The 22,565-nt window shown below is 50.9% G+C and overlaps 1 protein-coding gene and 1 pseudogene across 1 annotated transcript in view; one reads left to right on the top strand and one right to left on the bottom strand.

Annotated features, from left to right (window-relative positions):
* The first annotated feature begins 208 nt into the window (after positions 1 to 208).
* Positions 209 to 22,565, top strand: part of LEXM (lymphocyte expansion molecule) — a 28,063-nt gene continuing 5,706 nt past the window's right edge. The window contains 11 exon segments of the mRNA XM_033435575.2: positions 209 to 414; positions 1,276 to 1,360; positions 1,486 to 1,545; positions 1,748 to 1,984; positions 2,189 to 2,311; positions 7,245 to 7,382; positions 7,518 to 7,661; positions 9,310 to 9,390; positions 9,392 to 9,472; positions 10,537 to 10,662; positions 14,896 to 15,029. Coding sequence (XP_033291466.1) covers positions 209 to 414; positions 1,276 to 1,360; positions 1,486 to 1,545; positions 1,748 to 1,984; positions 2,189 to 2,311; positions 7,245 to 7,382; positions 7,518 to 7,661; positions 9,310 to 9,390; positions 9,392 to 9,472; positions 10,537 to 10,662; positions 14,896 to 15,029 — 1,415 coding nt within the window.
* On the bottom strand, positions 13,154 to 14,023 carry LOC105748187 (charged multivesicular body protein 4b-like; annotated as a pseudogene).

Here is a 22,565-nt window from a genome sequence, read left to right as displayed (position 1 = left end):
CATAAGGGGAACATCAAGAGGCCTTTGCGCTCCACCAGGCCCTGCGCGGGGCTCTGCCATAAAGCAAGAAATCGGAAACGGTTCCTCAACAAATGACTCTAAAACCCGACCAAATGGCATCCATAGTAACCACCGCGAGGGGCCATTAAATCTGCCGGGCTCGGGGAAGGATGTCTGGCAAGGCAGCAGTGAAAATGTGCATAGCCGAATGGAAAAGTCGGGGACCCTGCGGGCGCGCCTGCAGGGGCGCAGCGCGGGCAAACACGCAGCGCACAGGTCTGTGGCGATCACAAATCGCAAGGCCTGGGTTGCCGTGGCAGCGGTGGCGGCGGTGGCAGAAGCCGGTCTGGCCTGCCGGCGGGCGCGGAAAACTCCCACAGTCGAGTTCCGCGAGAACCTCGCCGCGGCGGGCGGGCCAGCGCCATGGCCACCAACTGGTTCACGGGCTCCCTTGGCGGGGGGCGGGGGGCTGGCAGTGAGGGGTGGGGGCGGGACTTTCTATACCTCTCCTGCCTGCCGCACTTCCCGGCCCAGAGTCTTTTACCACCGTTATTAAGTTATTTAAAATCATTTCAGAAGCACCTACTATGTGCTGCTCAGAGAGGCCAAGTGGCCTGGCCCATAGTAGGTCACTCAGCCCAAAAGTCATGGGTAGGATTTCAACCCAGGTGTCTTTCTTCATTCATACGTATGACATATATCGTGTGTATATCATATATATATACCACCTATGATATATGTATCATATCATAGGTGGTATATATATATATATATATATATATATATATATGTGATAGGTGATATATATATATATCACCTACTATGTTCCAGGCACAGTTCTAGCATCTGGGGATAAAATAGTGAACAAAACAGCAAAGCCCTTGCTCATGAGCTTGCCTTCATATGGGAGGGGTGGTGGGAGTGGATAATAAACAAAAAAAGAAAATGATATAAAATGTTGGCTAGTGATAAGGGCTATGGAGAAAAAGGAAGTGGGGAGAGGGAGCCTGCGAGTGCAGGGGGTGGTGCGGCTGGTGGTTGCATTGAGAAGGTGATTTTGAGTAAAGGTTCCCAGCAGGGGGTTAGGGGACCAGACAAGGGTGGAATCTAGGGAGAGGGAACCTGGAAGGACGAAGACCCTGAGGAGGCAGCAGCCCTGCTCATCCTTCATGGGCCAGCTCCAAAGTCACCTCCCGTGGGATGCCAACTCCCCCACCACCCAGAACTGCCCTCATCAGGGCTGGGTGCCTCTCACTGGGCATCTGTCCCTCCCAGGTTTGACGTCTCCGCTGTCTATCCCAACCAGAAGAAGTTCAGCGCCTTCAGGGAGGCCCCGTACTCCAGGGTTTACTCTGTGGATGTGATGAGTTTGCATAGCTTCCCGAGTCTCCCACATGGTCTGGCCACTGCCCCTCCGAGTCCCTCCCCGTGACAGATGAGCTGATCTGTGTAAGGGGCATGCCTCACACCCCTCCGTGCCCTCAGCCCACAGCTCAGAGCTTGAATCAGAGCTGGGGCCTCAATGTGTTTGATAAACGCAGGACTGTAATGAAAACAGCATGGGTCGGATCCACAGAGACCTGGGTTCCACTGGCAGCTCTTGCACAGACTGGCTGCGGGCTCTCTCTGAAGTGTAAGGGGGCCAGTGACAGAGGATGTCATGGTTGCACCTTGAGGGCCAGGCTTGGGGCTGGGGGAGGGGCCCCCAGAGGGGTATTGCCTGTCCACTCCCAGGTCAGGGTGACAGCTTGGAGAGGACTTGCTCTGTGGGTGGACTCGTGGGTGTGGCTGGCCTCGCTCTGACTGTGCTCTGACTCAGTCCCACATAGGACCTGGGACCTATGGTTGCAAGGAGACCTGCTTCAGCATCAAGAAGTTGAAGAAGGAGGTGGGCACAGGCTGCACCAAGGCCCAGGAAGCCACCTGGCTGACGCAGCTGCCCCACTTCCAGTACCGGGCCATCCTGAAAGAGAAGCGGCAGCAGGTGAGGCCCCTGGGGCCCCACCCTGCCCTACTGCTGGTGCCAGGTCCTCCTGCCCGGTCCTGCCTGCCCCCAGGGTGGCCTGCAGTATCCTCCCAGGCCCAGGTAGACCTCATCCTTTAAGGAACATATCCTCGCCTGGGATCCTGCCCGCATGGACACTCCCAAGTGTAAAGTTTTCAACTCTGCTCTCTTCTCTTGGGGCAGAAGGAAGAGCTGGGGCCTGGCTCCTACAACTCCAAAGACTTCTTAGAAGAGTTGCAGGAGAAACCGGGCAGCACCCGGGTTCTGCTCAGCTCCGGGGAGATTCGCTTCCGAGGACTCATTGGGGTAGGTGTTCTCATACACGGAGTGGGATCCCTCCTACCCTCTGCTCTGTCTGAAGAGCATGCAGCCTGGGTGGGGCTGGAAGCGCCCTTTCTCCTACCGTTCTTCTTCCCAGGCTTGGCCAGGCTCCCCTCTGGGACCACACAGCCCCTCTGCTTTCCAGTTCCACAGCTTTCAGCCCACTGGCTGTCGTAGGTTTCTGCATCTCCCCGACCAGATCAGGAGCTCCCTGCCGGCAGGGATGGGTCTGGTTCATCTTTGAGTCCCTGGCACAGAGCCAGGCATACATTAGGTGCTCAACAAACTCCTCCGTATCTATAGCCATCCAGTAAATAATGGTTGAGCGCCCTCTAGTGCCACATACTGTTCCAGGACCTGGGGATCCAGCAGTGATGAAGACAAGGTCCCTGCCCTCATGGAGCTGTGGTCCTAGTGGTAGAAACAACGGTACAGAGAAGCAAATCACATATAATGAGGGCTATGGGGAAAAATGAGACAGGGAGAGATGGCGAACGATGAGGTGCCATTTATAGGGTAGTCAGGGAAGACTTCTGGGAGGAGGTGGTGTTCGAGCAAAACCTGTGGTAGGTGAGCAATGGAGACTCACGGAATCTGTGAGTGAGGGGGGAGGAGGCAAGAGCAGAGGGGTGAGGACCAGGTCATGAGGCCCTTCTGGCAAGGTGAGGGCCTCGGGTTTGATTCCAGGTGCTGTGGGAGGACAGCGGAGGAGGGTTTTGCTGTGTGTGTGTGTGGGGGGGGTACTGAGTGACATGCTTGTGGGGGAGGGGATTGGAGGCATCCAGAGGGGAGGTGACTGTGGTGAGAGGTGGGGGTGGCGGGAGGGCTGCCGTGGCATCAGTGTGGGTCGGGATGAGTGGGGTTCAGGCTCCATAGGATCGTGCGGGCAAAGGCGGGAGTCACACCCACGCTGCCAGTGCCACCCCTCCTCCCCTGCCCCTCACGCTCCCTGGGCTGGACACCCTTGCCCTCCTCACTCCTCAAAGTGAGGCAAAGCACTCGCCCTGTGCTTTGCCCCTGCTCTCTCCTCTACCAGAAGTGCTATTCCGCCCCCAGCGGCCCCTTCACCTAAGGACCCCCTGCTCATCCCTCAGCTCTCAGCTCCGAGGTCTGACCTGACCCCATGAGGGGCCATCTCCCTTTCCCAGGAGCCCCGATTGTGGCTGTGGGTTCAGTGTCTCTCCCCCAGCGCACAGCAGCCCCCGAGGGTGGACCACATCTGCCCGGTTGGTTCGCTGCAGAATCCCCAGGTCCTAGCAGCGCCTGACACATGATAAACCTTTGTGGACTAAGCCCATGCCTGCCTACTAAGTACTGGTTCTCCAAAACACTCTAATTTTTTATAACCACTCCAGACGAGGCCCTGGAGGCTCAGAGAGGATAAACATCTTGCCCCAGTGGGCCAAATGGGCAAACCCCAAGCCAGGGCCTTTCCTCCACACCTCACCACTGTGAAGCCTTCTGTGGAGCCTGGGAATTACTCCTTGCCACGTTCAGGGGACGTGCACATGCATCCTCAGGTGCAGAAGCTGTAACTGCACTGTGGGGAGAGGGGCTGCCTGGAGGCACTGAAAAATGAGTGATTTCCTTCAAGTCTAAAGTAATAATAGCCGACACTTAATGCAGCACTTGCCATGTGCCAGGCACTGTTCTAAGCATGTGAGGGTACTAATGAATGTAATCCTCACCACAACCCTGTGAAGCAGGCACTGTCATCGCCACTTACAGACAGAAAACGAGCACAGAGAGGTTAAGTGACTGCCCAAGGTCACAGAGCTACTAAGCGGCAGAGGCAGGATTGAGTCCAAGGTGTCCACACGTAACAACTGCACTTGACCCGTAGGCTGGGCTCACTTGGTTTGTTCCTTGACCATCCGTGGAGGACAGGATCTAATGGCAGAGCCCAGCCCCACTGAAGGCAGAGGAGTTGGGGGAACAAATCAGACGCTGTCTGTTTCCTCCTGCGCCCGGTCCCCAGCGCTGGAGCATCTGCGAGGGTTGGCTGAGCAGGGTGAAGGTCCCACGGGCTGTCCCTCCGTTCCAGCTGTCTCTTCTCCTCTCTGGTCCCCACATCTGCTCCTGCAGTAACCTCACTGGGCCCTGCGGGATTTCCCCGAGCCACTCTCCTGGGCTCAGGGCTGGACAGAAAGTTCAAGGAGGTGGCACTGCCCCAGTGGGCAGAAGGCAGCCCCGGGAAGAGCTCACATCCAAGGCCTGACTTTCTCAGCTACCATCTTGCTCTGGGCTGGGAACCTGATGGCCTCCTCTGGCCTCTGGTCCCTCCAGTTGTCCCCCCAGTGTGGGTGGGACAGGCCTACAAATGCCACCTGTGCAGGGTGCTGACTTCTCCATGGGGGCCTCCGCAGCGCCAGTGCAAAGCTGTGGTGCCTGCTTTGGGTCCTGTGAGTCCTTCCCCGGAGCGGATGGGCGGTGGAAGCACACCCCTGCAAAGCCAGCGCCTCCTGTGCTGGCACTGGGCTCTGCCTCCATCCTCCTCCTAGTACGCTCTGCCCTCCCTTGGCTGTAGGGACACTGGGCTCTGTGTCCTTGGAGCTCCTCCGCCAGCCTCCCTCCATGGCTTCTCTCTCCCAGGCCCTGCCCTCCCCACCACCCTCTGTGGGGTGTTCTCTCTTGCGCAGCCAGGCTCCATGCACATGGCTTCAGATCCCCACCCCGGGGTCCTCCAGGCTCCTCAAACTCTGCATGCCCTGCTCCTGCCATGTCAGCATCTCCCACAGGCCTGCTCTTCCTGGGCAATGGCACCGCCCAGCGGCCAGAGCCAGAGGCCCACGGGCACCTTGTTCCCCTGTAGTCACGGGGGTCTGTGCTTCTGTCTCCCATCCTCCTCCTTCCATCCCCTTGACCTCTGCCCAAGCCCAAGCCACGCTCCCCCTGCCCAGGGGCGCCCCCAGGACTGATGTCCTGGTCACCTACTATTGCCCCAGTCGCCTTCCTAAGTGTCCTCATGCCCCAGAATCAAGTCTGGATGCCCCGCTTGGCCTTCAAGTCCTTCCCATTCTCTTCCCAGTATACCTTTCCCAACTGCCTCAAAGGCGCTCTTATGGCCCCCTCCACCTGGGACACCTGTCCCACCCCTTCATCTTCTGGGAAGATGACTCTTTCTTCAAGGTCCACCTAAAAGGAAATCTTGTAAATGACAATTCCCACTTCCCCCAGAATTAAGCACTCCTGCCTGGGTCCCAGAAGCCCTGAAACATAACATTCTAGTTAAAGTCAGGGGTATTCACATCAGCCCAGGTGTGTTGCTGCACCTCTGAACCTGAAGGTTTGAAGGGAGAGATGAGGCTTTGCCGACAGAGTGCCGGCACTGGGCTCCTCCTGGTCTGTGAGCTCCGGGATCAGCAGCTCCACCCCTTTGTTATAACCCTCGCTTCTGAGGTCTCCCTAGACACCGTGGTGCTTATTTCTCTCCCACCTCTGGTGCCTGCACAGTGCCTGGGAAACAGTAGAAGCTCAGAGGATCATGCATGGATTTTGAAGTTAGAACCCTTGTGCTGCCCCTTTCTGGAGGTGGGACCTTGGACACAAGGTTTGCCTCTCTGAGACTCAGTTTCCCCATCTATTGATTGCAAGTGGCACTGATCTGATCTCATCAGGATGTCTCCAGGACCAAGATATTAAGCCTAGTAAAGCAGCCGGCACATGATGTTGAGACCCACCTTCCTACTTTGGGGCTTTTCTCCTGAATATACCTGGAAACCCTGGGCCCTGGAAGGAGGCAATGTGCATTCTGGTTCCTCTGAGGGTGAATGAACCTGATGCCTGCCACGGCCTGACTACCCACCCTCTCTGCCAGGCCTGGTTCTGGGCTGCTTCCTGGGAGGTTCCAGGGACTGGAGGTAGTCAGGGCTGAGCCATATGTGGAGTGGCAGCGATCCCGTGTGGCTAAAAGGTGCAAAGCAGCAGAAAACATCCTGCCGGGTCTTGACCCAACGATGGCTACCCACTCACCCACCTGTACTGCAGGGTGGCCCTTCTCATTCCACATACAAAGGCCATATTTCCGACCCTGGCAGTCGAGGCTTCAGATCCTCATTCCAGCCACAGTTCTCAACCTCTCCTACCTCTTTCTCTCCTACCCCGCCCCACCAAGACAGCCACCCCACCCTGACTTATTAGGTGTTGGCACCCACTATGGACTGGGCATGTGCAAGAGGCTTTATAGACGTTATTTCATATCATCCTCATTACCTTGGAAGAAAGTTCTACTATCCCTGTGCTTGAAATCTGGGCCATGGGGCTAAGAAGGAGTAAGTGGCATATGCCCGAGGTCACTCAGCTAGGAAGCAGTGGAGTCAGGATTCGAACCCAGGACTCCAGATCCCTCCAGGTCGCAGCGCTGTTCACAGCACAGTGGGAAACCCATTCATGTAAACGTAGGGCTATAACACAGGGGTGTAGTGGTTGGGATTTCCGAGACCACCAAAGCAAGCAGCTGTCTGGGGTGATCAGGGAAGGAAGCCTTCGTTCCCAGGAGAGATGGCATTCGAGCTGGCTTTGCAGGATTAGAAGAACTTTCCAAGGCCGAGAAGGCGGGAAGGGCATTTTGGGTGGCAGTAATGGCACAAGCAAGCAAAGGCGAGGAGGTTGCCAGAATGGCATAGGTTTGGGGACCAGCAAGGACCTCACTTTGGCTGAAGCGTCAGATGTAGGAAGGGAACGGTGAGGGATAAGCTGGACAGACCAGTGGGGCCCCAGTGAAGTCTGAACTTGGAACTGAAGGTCTGAGCAGTGACAGAGGCTCACAGGCCCACAGTGCTGTGTGTTTTGGGGGGCAGTTAACACACAGGGACTCTGAAAATCCCGTTCCCCTCTGGAGGGCATCTCTTCCTCAGGTGCAGTCAGCAGCACAAGACGTGGGACTAACAGCCTTTATGTCCCTCCCTCTCGCCCCCAGAACTACTATCCAGGCCCTGGAAATTATGGGGAGAAGGGCAACCCGTGCACGAAGCTGGAGGAGAGTGCCTGGAACCGGTCTCATTCCAAGGGCCTCATGTGCAGGATGACCAACAAACCGCCCCCCTTGGCTCATCAGGTATCCCCCTACCCTGGCCAGGCCTCACCCACCTTGCTGCGCAGACCTGGGGTGGGGGAATCCAGGGCAGATGGGGAAACTGAGGCCCCAAGGGGTGATGGACCTGCAGGGATTGTCCTCTGTGCTCTGTTCCAGGGGAGCAGTCTGGCACTGGGCACCTACACCTTCAAAAGTGGCATCGAGGCGTACCTGGCACGATCCTTGGGCACCCGCGGCCTCTATGACACTTTCTCGGATGACCAAAGCAAGCTTCAGCCCTATGGACATTACTCTGTGCAGGTGTGTACCCAGGCGGGCTACGCCTCCCCTGGCAGGAAAACAGGCCTCACCTATCCACGGCACCCTTTGTGCCAGGCTCTGCGCAGGACTCTTCCCGTAGCCTGCTCACTCCCCCCTCCCAGCTAGGGCAGGGTAAGGGCCCTGTGTTAGAGGAGGAGACTGAGGCTAGCCACGCAGCTGGTAGGGGCAGAGCCGGGATTGAACCCCACGGCATCTGTCTGGCTTCACCTCCAGTCTCCTCTCCTCTGTACCAGCACGAATTGCAGGGGAGGTGCAGGGGGCCCCAGTACCAGGCCTGGATGGGAGATAGGCTGCCAGGCCTGCAGGGACCTAGATGGTGCAGGCCTGGGTGTCCTGCTGTTTGGGAGACACTTCCCAGCCATCTCAGACCCAGCTAAGCTGACTGGGTTAGTGGCAGAGAACTGGAGGGCTGGGGGGGAAGCTGAGGTCGAATTTTAGCTTGATGCCCCCGTTTCCTGCACCAGTCAAATTCCTGTTGTGTGATCCCGAGCACCGTGGGCTTTGCTTTCATAGTAATTGGACTTAAGTATTTGTCTAACTGTTTATTTTGTCTCTACTGTGCCTTCACTCATGTGTGCCTTGGGCCAGGTAATCGTCTAAGTGCAGGGGAACCTGCCCCAGTGGCGCTTACTTTCTAGTAAGTGCTTACTTTCTAGTGCAAAAACAAACACAATCGCAAGTGAAAACAATATAGAATGTTAGCAGGGAGTGGGTGCTGTGGTAAAGGCATCAGGAGCGCTAGGAAGTGGCGGTGGTGAAATGTTGAAATTCTTTGGGACCAGCTGGTAAATAGCCACTGAATGAGCCCTGCAACCTGGCTCCTCCCTGGGGCTTCCCAGGCCTCCCCATGACCAGCTACGAAGGTGTCCTGTCAGCAGAGCAGGGGCCTCAGACGCTCCGTAGGCCCTAGAGCCAATGCCCAGGCCACAGGATATTATTTTGTGTTATCTAAAAAATAGACATTTTAAAGAGCAGTTTTAGGTTCACAGCAAAATTGAGCAGAAAGTACAGGGTTCTCATGCTCCCTCTGTCCCCGCTACATGCCCAGGCCCCCGCTATCAGTAATCAGCACCAGAGGGGAACATTTCTTACAATCAGTGAATCTGCACTGACACATTATTATCGCCGAAAGCCCACGGTTTACATTAGGGCTCACTCTTGGTGTTGTACATTCAATGGGTTTGGACAAATATATAATAACATGTATCCACCATTATAGTATCATACAGGGTAGTTTTGCTGCCCTAAGAATCCTGAGTGTTCCCCCGTCACACTGGTTTTTAAATATTTGGACTATCGCTCCTGCTTAGAACAGTGCCTGACTCAGTAAATGTCCACGAAACAAGTGAAAGAAAGAAGAAATGGATGAAGGCAAGCTGGGCTGCAGGGCACCGCACAGAGGAGGGGCTGTTAGAGACCCCATCAGACTGACCCCACCCCTGGCTGGGGGGCTTCGTCTCTGTCGCCCAGGTCAGGGTGGACTGGCCTGGCCATGGGACAGTGGCAGGCATGGGGGAGAGTGATGCCTCATTGGACCACTGCTTGTCTCTGATTGTGGTAAGGGTCCAGCATCGCAGCTCTTGCTTTTCCTGACATAACATATTCTTTTTCCTCCTCTGTTTCTCAGAAAAAATGGCCCAGGGAACTGATGAATTTCAAGAGCTTCGTGAAAGAACTTAACTCATATCACAATAAGAAGCGTGGAGTTTTTTTCAAAAGTTCCCCGCAACCCGGAAGCCCCTCCAGAAAGAATTTATTGGGCCACACTTAGCCAGTGTCCCCCAAAACTAGTCACTGTGCCCCTATGGCCTTCCTTCCTTCTTCTCTTGGAAGGGGCCTTTCCTGCGGGGGCAGGGTGGGGTGGAAGTGGCTATTTCAGCCGAAAGCTCACCCTTGGGTACCAGACTTACCTGGTTCCCAATCCTGGTATTGTACTTACTAGTCACATTGGATCAGTGTCTGTCACTCTCTGAGCCTTGGTTTACATGCTTGTCCCGTGAGCATGACCAGGTGGCTGTGAGAATTCATTGAGGTTAGTACTAGAGCCTATAGCATGGAGCCTGGCACCCGGGAAGTGCCCAGTGGGCATTGATCTCTGCCCCTCCCTCCCCTGCAGAGAGGATGAGGGGAAAACTGGAGTGGGACCAAGTGTGAATAAGGGGTCTGCCCGACAGAAGGCCGCACACCGGTTCTGTTTAGGGGAGCGGTGGGCTCCTTTCTGGGGTTCCGGCAGCCAGTCATCTGAGTAGGCTCTGGACATCAGTTGACCCCCAAGCAGTTCCCAGGGATGGAACTGCTAAGGGCTTGGGAAGGTGGGCATGTCCAGAGGAATGAAAAAGGGTACCAACATTTCCTGAACACCTGCTCTGGGGAGGGCACATTTCAGCCCCTGGAGGGAGGGATTGTCTTTTGCATTTCATGAAAGGAAACTGAGGCCCAGAGATAGGAAGGGATTTGCCCAGGCTCCCAGCAAGGGGGAGGAGCCAAGATTGGAGCCCAGCTCATTGAGCTGCAAAGTCCGTGTGGCTTCTGCGCCCCAGACTGGGGTCTGGAGCACCTCTCTGGACCCTGCCAGACCGGGAGAGCCCTTGGGAACCTGGAAAGAGGTTTCAGGCTGATGGGTGGGCATAGAGTGGGTGGCAGGGGTCATGAGAGTACCGCAGGGCCCCTTCACCCCCAGAGGATGGGCTCCTGGTAAGTTGGGAGGTGGCCAGGTACCTCCTACCATCCTTGGCTCAAGTCTCAGGGCTGCCAGGGGTGTGAGGTCAGCTGCCCAGAGCCCTCATCAGGCCTGGCCCCAGGCTGACCACCACCAGACCTCGCCAAGCTTTCAGCCTTTGTTCCTCACCTCTAGGCCATGTCTGGTCCCGGTATGTGGCTTCCTCCAGAGAAGGAATGCAAACACATCAACCAACCACCGTTCCTGCTGTCTCCCAAGCGGATAGGCATAAAGGCCTCCCCGATGATTCTGGGAACCTGGGTGAGTGCGTCTGGGTAGGGGATACACAGTGAGAAGCAGGGAACACTCTCCTAATTCTACAGGCAGCCCCAAGTTCTCCTCCCCCCTGGGAACTGATGCTCTGAGGGAGCCCATCCTACCTCTTTTTTTTCTACCAGGGACTAACACCCACTCCCACTGTCTCATTTCTCTCAGGCAGTGGTTTTTCAAACTTGAGCGGGTATCAGCCTCACCTGGAGGGCTTGCCCCACGCCAGACCTTCTGATTCAGTAAGCCTGGGGTGGGGCCTGGGAACTTGCATTTCTAATGAGTTCTCAGGTGATGCTGATCCTGTGTTCCAGGGACAAGTTTGAGAACCACTGTGCTAATGGACATCACCCAGAGCCATCCCACTCTCTTATTTTCTAGGGAAATGCTCCCTCCATTCTCTTCATATTTGTCTTGAGGCCTCAGGGGCAGCTCAGGGAGTTGGCCCATTTCTCATCTCTGGTTGAGCAAGGACCCTCTCCTCCCCCTCCCCTCTCCTCCCCTCCCCTCTCCTCCCCTCCCCTCTCCTCCCCTCCCCTCTCCTCCCCCTCCCCTCTCCTCCCCCTCCCCTCTCTTCCCCTCCCCTCTCCTCCCCTCCCCTCTCCTCCCCTCCCCTCTCCTCCCCCTCCCCTCTCCTCCCCCTCCCCTCTCTTCCCCTCCCCTCTCCTCCCCCTCCCCTCTCCTCCCCCTCCCCTCTCCTCCCCCTCCCCTCTCCTCCCCCTCCCCTCTCTTCCCCTCCCCTCTCCTCCCCCTCCCCTCTCTTCCCTCCCCTCTCCTCCCCCTCCCCTCTCTTCCCTCCCCTCTCTTCCCTCCCCTCTCCTCCCCCTCCCCTCTCCTCCCCCTCCCCTCTCCTCCCCTCCCCTCTCCTCTCCTCCCCTCCCCTCTCCTTCCCCTCCCCTCTCCTTCCCCTCCCCTCTCCTCCCCCTCCCCTCTCCTCCCCCTCCCCTCCCCTCTCCTCCCCCTCCCCTCCCCTCTCCTCCCCCCTCCCCTCTCCTTCCCCTCCCCTCTCCTCCCCCTCCCCAGAGGCAGCCATCCCCCATATATGATGTAATCTTCGGTTTGTTGGTGTTCGTGTAAGACAGCTAAGCTCTTGCCTTCATGTGCCTGCCTTCTTCATGCACCAGATGGCATTGGGCATCAGCCTTATTCCGTTTCTCATTCCTGTCCTTCATTTTTTAAGCCCACCTTTTACTGGGGTCTAATAACCATAGAGAAGGGAGCATGAGTCCTAAGTGAAGAGTTCCATGAATTGTCACAAAATGGAGTCACCATGTAACCACCCCCCAGAGGGTTGAAGGGCACGTTTCCAGCACCCCAGGGCCACCCCCCAACCTCCCTCCCCGTCAGGTGGTTCCTCTCCTGGCTTCCAGTAGTGCAGGTTAGTTTTGCCTGGTTTTGAACAGCTGTTTTTTTTTTTAATTAATTGAGATATTTAATAGACAGTGCAAACCATAGTTTCATCTGATTATAAATGTGTGAGTTATCTATCAGTTATCACAAACAGCAACAAGGACCTTAGAGCTATGTTAGAAAAATGTATAGCTGGGACTTAACTCTAACAATCTCACGCACTCTCAAGAGAACACCATCCGTTTCAAATCAGTGTCACAAACTCCAAAAAGACCAGGGGAGTGGGAGTGAGGAGTGGGCCAGAGTGGGAAACACAGGGGCCAGTACACAGGCGATGGACAGAAATACAGCTCTCAAGGAAACCAAAATCAGATGCATTATTACAGCTAAGGACAAGGAAAAGCTTATGGCTTTTAAAAAACAACTCCTGGGCTTCCCTGGTGGCGCAGTGGTTGAGAATCCGCCTGCCAAGGCAGGGGACACGGGTTCGATTCCTGGTCCGGGAAGATCCCACATGCCGCGGAGCAACTAAGCCCGTGTGTCACAACTACTGAGCCCGCGTGCCACAACTACTGAAGCCCGCGTGCCTAGAGCCCATGCTCCACAACGAGAGAAACCACCGCAATGAGAAGCCCGCACACTGCAACGAAGAGTAGCCCCCGCTCGCCGCAACTAGAGAAAGCCTGGGCGCAGCAACGAAGACCCAACACAGCCAAAAATAATTAAACAAAATAAATAAATTTATTAAAAAAATACAAAACAACTCCTGCCAGTACCATACAAGTCTTACAAAGAGATGTGTGACAAGTCAGCTGACTTAAAAGGACAGAGGCTACATTTTCAGGTCATTTCAACTGCAAACGGTCGACCCTATCCATTGAGGTTCAGCAGTGGAGTCAGTGTAGTCCAGAAGCTCAATGTTGGATTTGCAAATACAGTTTATTTTACAGAAAGTCAACATTATAAACAGCAGGCACCTCCCCCGCCCCTTGCCTGTCCCACTGGGTGCAGACCATGCTATGCAGAGTGAGCAGTGATGCTGCCCTACTGCTTTGGAGGAAGATTCGAGAGTGATGGAACCTGCCTGCCCTGCACACGCACGTGCCTGCCCGCCGCGCAGGCCATCAGACTGGGCCCAGCCCACACTGGACCGGTTAAGTGGATCCAGCCCAGGTCTCCAATTCCTTCACGTCGTCGTCTTCCTCTTCCTTCTTCTTGGTGGGTTTTGTTGGTAGGGATATAGAGGGAACATTTGGTAGAGGGACTGTTTCCGGTCCACTGATTTCCAGCATATTCTTGTCTAGTTCCTCCTGTTCTAGTTCTTCTAATTCTGTCACGAGCTCCTCCTCGTCAAACTCTTCTCCAAACCCTACAGATTTTGAAATAGCTGTTGAAGTTTCTTCTGCACGTTCCTGCTGGTCAGCAATGTCCTGCGTTAAGTCAGCTTTATTGACGTCCATGTTGTCGTGGGCAGCCTTCATGGCTTTGGTGGCATAGCCCACGTTCTTGAGCACCTCGGTGTTGGTGTTGGCATTCTCCAGGGCCTCTCGCTGGAACTCGATGGTTGACAGCGTGCTGTTGATCTGTACTGACTGCTTTCCATACCTCTTTTTGCGCTTCAGTGCCTAGAGGGCAGCACGCTTGATTTTGGTGTCGTGCTTCTTGGCGGCCATCAGCTCCTGCTCTGTCTTCTTCTCCAGGAATTCTTACTTCTTACTTAGCATCTCCTCTGTGTTCCAAAGCCTCTGGATGGCCTCCCGGGGTGGGGGTGGGGGGGTTGGGCTGCCCTTGCCGGCTTTACCCCATCCAGCCCCTCCAGCTGCCCAAACACTGACACTGCTGCTGCTGGACGTGCCAGACTGCACTGCCCGCTCCCCGCCCTGCCACCCCCTGCCGCCGCAGCCCTCTTGAACAGCTGTGTATTTTTAAGCTGTGGCTTTCTCCTGGTTTCCCTGGGAACATCTTGCTTGGAACCTGCCTTCCTACTAAGCTCCCCCTGCCCCATCCCGCAGGCCCACACCCCAGCTCTCCCTCTTCCATTCCACCTCCTTGTCTCCCGAGTGATGCCTTGGCCCCCAGTGTGCCCACACCCCCTGCCCTGCTCGGTTCTTGTGAGGTCCAGACGGTCAGGTCCCTACATTCTTCCTTTTCTCACCTCCAGCCTGCACCTCCTCCAAGGGGAGAGAGTCTTCGCTTGGGGACCCAGTCTGACCTTGGGACAGATTCTCTACAAGTGGCAGCTTCCTGTCCTGCCATTCTCCTGCCCTCACTCGTCACTCTGGACAGGCTACATCTCCTCTCTGAACCTCTCCACTGGCGCTTCTTGTACTACAACCCGGGTTTCTGGGTGGGATGGTGTATTCATTTCCTAAAGCTGCCCTAACAAAGTATCACAGACTAGATGGCTTAAAACAACAAAAATTTATCCTCTCTCAGTTCTGGGAGCCAGAAGTCTGAAATCCAGGTATCGACAAAACCGCATTTCCTCTGAAACCTGTAGGGGAGAATCCTTCCTGGCCTCTTTGTAGCCGCTGGTGGTGGCTGGCGATCCTTGGAACTCCTTGGCTTGTAAATACATCACTCCAGCCTCTGCCTCCGTGTTGTATGGCCATCTTCCCCCTGTATGTCTCTGCTTATGAGGACACTAGTCACATTGGATTAAGGACCCACCCTACTCCGGTATGCTGCAGCTATTTCCAAATAAGCTCACACTCTGAGGTCCTGGGGCTTAGGACTTCCACATCTCTTTGGGGAACACGATTCATTGTGTAACAGATGGAGTAAGGAGGAGCCCAAAGGGAGGGGAGGAGGCCTGAGATCAAGTTTCCAAGCCAGGCATCCAGCTTGCTAATGTCCTGCCTCTTCTCCCTGGTGCAGAACCCCGTGGGTGTGGGTCGCTACCTCAACACCCAGCTGATGGAGACAAAGGACCATCGGCAGCGATACCGGTCCCTGTTCCTGGGTGGATCCAAGCGCTACCTCTCAGACCCAGCCCGGGACAGGCTCATGCAGTGAGTGCCACTGGAGCTCCAGCAGAGGGGCAAGGGCACAGAGGGGCTTACTCTGGGCTGGGCTGGGGGCTCCAGCATCTTGTGCTTGGTTCCCATGGGAGCACAGCTGCCGCCCCTAGTGCCAGGCAAACAGCTGTGGCAGTGGAAAGGGTTCAGATCCTGGCTCTGATGCTTACTGGCTATGTGAGGTGGGGCACATCGCATAACCTCTCTGCGCCTCACTTCCCTCAGCTGTCAATGAGCAGGGGACGGTGGAGACCCAAATGGAATATTCTGTCTAAAGTTGGTGGTAAGGAGAAAAGGAACTCCATCGAGGCTAACTCCTCCACCCACAACCCACACAGCCTAGGATTACCTTGCATGGCATCACCACATGGAATCTGCTTCTTGGTGTTGAAAACGGGGCTGGTAAAACTCACCTCAGGAAGTTGTTGTGAAACCTAAAGAAAAAAGTGCATGGAATACTGTGGCTAACTGTAAAACAGCTTGCAAATGTTAGCTGCCGCCGTGTCTTATTGACCTAAGATACCATCAATTGCCGTATAATCTCAACTTCAGAAATGTTAAAATATGAATAAACATGCACTTTAGAATTGGAAATTCTGTCATCGGAAATTCTGGTGAGAGCATGAGGACCAGATTCTGGGGGACCAGATCTAAATATTTAAAAACAGCTTTTAGGGCTTCCCTGGTGGCGCAGTGGTTGAGAGTCCGCTGCCGATGCAGGCGACACGGGTTCGTGCCCCGGTCCGGGAAGATCCCACGTGCCGCGGAGCGGCTGGGCCCGTGAGCCATGGCCGCTGAGCCTGCGCGTCCGGAGCCTGTGCTCTGCAACGGGAGAGGCCACAACAGTGAGAGGTTAAAAAAAAACAACAAAAAAACCCCCCCAGCTTTTAAATATTTTTATCAAAGTAGACCTGTGTCTTCTTTTTTTTTTTTTTTTCTGTTTGCGGTATGTGGGCCTCTCACTGCCGCGGCCTCTCCCGTTGCGTGAGTGCTACAGGATTTCCCTTGTAAACTGGCTTAGAATTCTGTGTCTACTACTCAGCTGTGCGACCTAGGACATGTTACTTGGAGACAGACTTTCATCTGAAAAGTGAGAGTAAACAAAATAACCACCTTGTAGAGTCTGCTTTAAGGACTGAAGGCCATAATGCATGTAAATGTGCCCTGCCCTGTGGATGATGTTTTGTAGGTATGCTGTAAGTGCTGGCTTCCCGGGCCCTTAGCTGCTGCTAGACCTTGGCCGAATTCCGTCTTGTTAATACAAGGGTAAGTTCTTTTTTTTTTTTTTAATTTTTGAATTTTATTTAATTAATTGTTTTATAGAGCAGTTTTTATTAGTCATCCATTTTATACACATCAGTGTATACATGTCAATCCCAATCTCCCAATTCATCACACATACACACACACACACCCGCCGCTTTCCCCCCTTAGTGTCCATGCGTTTATTCTCTACATCTGTGTCTCAATTTCTGCCCTGCAAACCGGTTCATCTGTACCATTTTTCTAGGTTCCACATATATGCGTTAATATATGATATTTTTTTTTTGCTTTCTGACTTACTTCACTCTGTATGACAGTCTCTAGATCCATCCACGTCTCCACAAATGACCCAATTTCGTTCCTTTTTATGGCTGAGTAATATTCCATTGTATATATGTGCCACATCTTCTTTATCCATTCATCTGTCGATGGACATTTAGGTTGCTTCCATGACCTGGCTATTGTAAATAGTGCTGCAATGAACATTGGGGACAAGGGGTGAGTTCTTTACAGAGGCTGAAAATGCACATCACCCAGGAAAAGAAACTACAATGGCTTAAATCACCCTTTGTTGTCAAAGACCCAAGGAAAAGACTACTAAGATGGAGATTTGATAGAGACAGGGAGAAACAGGAGGGCATTTCACCCTGAGGGAGGGTGGGAGCTTTGAAAGTAGAGGCCAAAAACATTAAATGTGACAGTGAAATACCAAAGGTTTCTCATGAAGTCAAGAACAAAACAGGGATGCCTATATCAGTGGCATTATTCAACATTGTTCTGGAGGTTCTAGCAAATGTAGTAAGACAAGAAATAAAAATATTGGTAAAGAAGAGCAAAATCATCACAATTTATGATGGTATGTGTGTTTACCTAAAGAAATCCAAGAGAGTTCATTTTATTTATTTATTTAAATTCACTCTTTTTTTAAAAAAAATAATTTATTTTTGGCTGCGTGTGGTCTTCATTGCTGCATGCGGGCTTTCTCTAGTTGTGGCGAGCAGGGGCTACTCTTCATTGCTGTGCATGAGCTTCTCATTGCGGTGGCTTCTCTTGCTGAGGAGTACAGGCTCTAGGCGTGCAGGCTTCAGTAGTTGTAGCACACGGGCTCAGTAGTTGTGGCACGCAGGCTTAGTTGCTCCACGGCATGTGGGATCTTCCCAGACCAGGGATCAAACCCACGTCCCCTCCATTGGCAGGCGGATTCTTTACCACTGCGCCACCAGGGAAGTCCCGAGAGTTCATTTTAAAACTGCAAAGTAAGGAAGCAAGTGCAATAAAGTGTGTAAATAGTTTCCTTTGATACTGCAGCCACAACAAATAGAAAACTTAATTGAGAAAAAGAAAAAGATTCTATTCTTATGAGCTACACAATACAATGCATTGGGATAAAGTTAATCAAGTATATTCAAGGCATAAATGGAGAAAAATATAAACCTTTACTAAAAGATGTTAAAGAAGGCCTGAATAACTGGAGCGAATACCAGGTTCATGGATGGAAGGGCTCAATATTGAAAAAATAGTAATTCTCCCCATTGATGTACACATTTAGTGCCATTTTTAATCAAATTGTAAGGGGGTTGGTAGGGGGAATTGAATACATTTATTATAAGCTTTGTCTGAAAGAGTAAATACATATGAATATTAAAAAATAGGAGACTAACAATACCATTAACAAATGCGTTGCCACATGCATTTGACAACACACCATGGAGGACTAGGCCCCAGACTGTTGACCTTGGTGACACCTGGGGGGTCTTTTGCATTCTACCTTGTTTTATTTCTGAAACGTTTGAATTTTTCAAAGTAAACATATATTATTTTTATAATTAGAAAAAAACAAATAAAAAAAGGACAAGAACTCTTGAGGCAGACTACACCAATTATGGGTTCTTGTGGACCCATCTCTAGCCAAGAGTCACCCTTTGTCTTCCAGACCTCAGTTTTCCCATCTGTAAAAGGGAAATACTTTATACCCTACAGGACATGGCTGGGCATAATGAAGGCTTATGAATGCTACTGAATGGAAGCCAACCATCAGGTGCCTGTGGGTGTCTGATGGTCAGGCCGGTGCCTGATTCTCACTGGGACTCAGGTTCATTGTTCATGAAACCCCAACTCAATTGGACTCTTGGGTCAGGAGGACTTTGCCATGAGGCACAGAAGGTAAGTCATAAGTTGGGAAGAAGGATTTCCTTATATGCTCTTTCATGGATTGATTCATTTGAAAGACCTGTTCTGTGCTTGGTTCTGCCCTGAGTATTGCTGTGCTGCTGACTGTTTTCAGGTGATGAGAAATGTTCTCTCATTCATTCACTGAGTTTTTAATTTCTGAGTTCATATTTTAATTTCTAAGAGTTATTTTTGTTTTCTGAATGTTCCTTTTAGTAACAACATGCTCATATTTCATGGATACAATGCTTTCTTATCCTTTGAAGATATTATTAAGACAAATTTGCCTGACATAGTCTCCTTCTGTTTCAATTTTTTTTTTCACGTGTTTGTTTTGGCCTCAATCTTCCATATCAGAGATTTTTCTCAAATATCTGGTGATCCTTGACAGTGCACTCATGTCTAATTGAAAATCCTACTAGAGACTCTGGGGCACTTGTTGACCATTGGTTCACCATAGCATGACCAAGCTGAGTGTTTTCACTGGGGGAATTTCAGTGTCAGTGTTGCTAGATCTTTTTCTCTTGGCCTTGGCTGGAGAAAGCTCTTCTGAGAGATGTAAACCTGGCTGCCAGAACGTTACGTGGGGGAGAAGAACTTAGAGATCTCAATATTTAGTGATCAAACTCCCATTTGATTCCCTGTTTTAAATAGGATACTCGTGACATCAACTCTTCCCGGTATCATCCTGTACAGAGAACCTCTCTGTCTCCAGAGAATAAATTCTGCAATCTTCATTCATGAAGGGTATTCATCTGGCTGCAGAGAGTGGAGAGGGAAGTTGATATTACACAGACATTCAATCCATATCCTTGTGTTGGTGCACTCCCAATTCCAGAGGTACCTAGTGCTGCCAATTCCTCGGTCTTTTGGAGTGAGGGAATTCTTAGCTTTAACTTCTTCTATTTTAGGATTTAGCTTTCTTGGGTATGCTAACATAGTTACCATTCTTCCATCTGCTTTTCAACTTCCTAAATATTCTCTCTTACTGCTGCTGCCTCTATGCTTTTTGTCCTTGTGGGTATATGATTTTAAATTTGTATTCCTTTACTCCTGTTTTAGTGAGATTTCAGGAGGGATGGAGGTTAATATATGCATTCAATCCACTAAAAGTGTGGTGAAATTTCTGAGTTTCAAAAGTAAAATAAAAATCTTGGAGATGTCAGATCTAAGAAGACAAATAACCTACGATCTAGATAAAAGCCAATCAGACATGTTTTGGGCCTCTCTTCTGAAACATGAATGATAGAAAACACTGTTTATACAACAAGAAAAAGACTTGAGACTAGAATTCTCTATGTAGCCAAACTATCATTCATGGGCGAATAGAGATGCACAAGAATTGGGGATGTATACCAAATGTATCTTTTCTGAAAATATTACTGGGGGATATACTGCAAGTGAAAAATGAATTAGCATAGGAGCTCAACAAAGGGGAAGACATAAAATGTAAGAATATATCTAGCTATGATTTACCAGATAAATGTGAACAACAGCAAAAAGTGGTAATACAAATACCAAGCAAAATAGAATTCAAGGCAAAAATATTAAATGGGACAAAGATGAGTATTTAATCATGGTGAACAATGAAATCCGTGAAGAAGTTATAAAAACCGTGAACCTTCACACACTCAAAATAACAGCAACAAACTCGCACAATCATAATGGGAATTCCTTTTTTTTTTGCGGTACACGGGCCTCTCACTGTTGTGACCTCTCCCCTTGCGGAACACAGGCTCCGGACGCGCAGGCTCAGCGGCCATGGCTCACGGGCCCAGCCGCTCCGCGGCATGTGGGATCCTCCCGGACTGGGGCACGAATCCGCGTCCACTGCATCGGCAGGCAGACTCTCAACCACTGCGCCACCAGGGAAGCCCGGGAATTCTTAATAGACCTGAGAATTTGACAGATAAGGACATGTAAATAATTATTTAGAGGATTTGAATAGGTGTGTTTTACTCCACATCATTTTCAGATATTCATGGAACACTTATAAAAGTTAATCTTCTAAGAAAATTTCATTTAAAATATCTAAATTAAAAACACCCTACATAGAAAATTTTAGGTTACTTTTTCTAAACAGAGTACAATAAAACAAGACATTAACAATAAAAGGATAACCCTCAAAACCAAGTACTTGGAAACTAGTAAGTAGTCTTCTTAAAAGCTCTTGGGTCTAAGAGAAAATCTAGTTTGAAATTACAGTCCATTTAGAAATTAATTACAATAAAAACTCTATATCAAAACCTATGTAATATTGTCAAAGCACCCATTAGAGGAAAATTCATAGCTTTAATAGCTTTTAATATTAAATATGAAGATTGAAACCAACAGAAGCAATCATTCTACTCTAGAAGTTTAAAAAAGTCAAAATAAATTTAAAACTAAGGCAGGAGTAAAGAATTAATGAGAACAAGTCGAGTCTGGAAGGATGGAGGTGCTCTCACTGGGGCCTCACAACTCCTCCATGTTGATGTGCTATTGTCAATCCCTGCTTCGGCTATAGGATGCGGGCCACGACTCAGTGTGGGTGTGGATGGAAAAGTGTAGGGTCCACAGACTGCGAGGCTGCTGTAGAAAGGCAAAGAGCGATGGTCAGGGCTGTCTTCCCATCTTATACGTGAGTGCCTGCAGAGGTGGGGGAAATGGCTCAGAGGCCCGCAGCCAAACAGGCAGGGCGGGGACCAGGGCTCTGACTCAGGTCCTGTACTTCAGCCTCTCCTCCTTGGCCAGGTTTGCAGAGGCCATGGGTGTGGAACACAACTTGGCCTTGAACAATTTGCTGTCTTCAGTCCAGGCGAGGGAGGGCGTGTGTGGGAGAGTTGTAAAGTCTCCTTCTGGAATGTGTAGTGGCAGCTAATCTTTCTCACCTGTCACTGCCAAGCCTCACCTGCTTCTTCCTGCCAAACCGCTGGTTCTGGGCTTCCAGCGAGGCAGCCTAGGATTTGACTCCCGTGTGGAAAGGCAGCCTTTTGCTTTCCATTATTTAGAGCTATACACATAGGAGGTGCTTCATAAATGTGGCTGATGGACCAATGGAGCAAGCTTTCCACCTGGTCACCTTTCTGGCTCTTACAGCCTGGTCTCTTTACTCCATCTGGCCACCCTCTGGCCGTGTGGACATGCTCGCTTTGCACTCCAGCCAGGCCACGCTTTGGCCACACTGTGATCTGTTCTTGAAACACTCTTCTCCTAGTTTCTGTCTGGAAAATTCCTATTTATCCTCCACAACTCTGCTTAAATATGAAGGCTTCCCTGATTTTTCCAGACGATGCCTCTGTATTCTCAGCCTCTTGTGCATTCCCAGTTTGGAGCACTTTCCCTTTATATTGTAATTATTTATTCACATGCCTGTGGTCCCTACTAAACAGAACTTCTCTATTCTCAAACTCCAGTGTCTGGCTGGCACATGTAGAAGGAGCTCAATGCAGATTTGTTAAAGGATGAGTCAGTGCTCCACGCAAAGGAAACTTCCAGTTCGATCGGGCAGAAGCTTATTTCTCCTGTGTTTTCACTTGACTTTTTTTTACGAAAAATTTAAACGTACACCAAAATAGAAAGGATTTTACAGTGTACCCTTGTATATGCATCACTTAGATTCTATCATTAATGTTTTATTCTTCTTGTTTTATGACATAGCTTCCTGTCTGTTAATCTATGAATCACCTATCTATGATCATCCTTCTACCCATCTATTAATTACCTTACAATCTGATAAATTTCAAAGTAAATGGCAGACATCAATACTTCCTCCTAAATACTTCAGTAGGCATACTAACTTTTTAGGATTTTTAACTAAAGTCACATTCCTTGTCCAGAAATCTGACATTGAAATCATAAGTATCCATTTTTATAACAACAATAATAAATTCTTATATCACTAGAGTATATTTATAATATTCAAAGTGATTTTATATGTATTTACTGTATACGATAACGTTAAAAGGTAGGAATTACTCTCAATGTTTTTCAGTTGAGACAACTGAAATTTGGGGAGAGAAAGGGATTTCCTAAAGCTGCTGCTAGGCAACAGCATTCATGCATGTAATCTTCAAAAATGAATTGAGAACTTGCTATGTGGCAGGCACATCTTGGGAC

This window comes from Orcinus orca, chromosome 1, assembly GCF_937001465.1.
Source record: "Orcinus orca chromosome 1, mOrcOrc1.1, whole genome shotgun sequence".
Lineage (NCBI taxonomy): Eukaryota > Metazoa > Chordata > Mammalia > Artiodactyla > Delphinidae > Orcinus > Orcinus orca.
The sequence above is the reverse complement of the archived record's forward strand: the minus strand, read 5'-3'. Positions and strand labels throughout refer to the sequence as shown.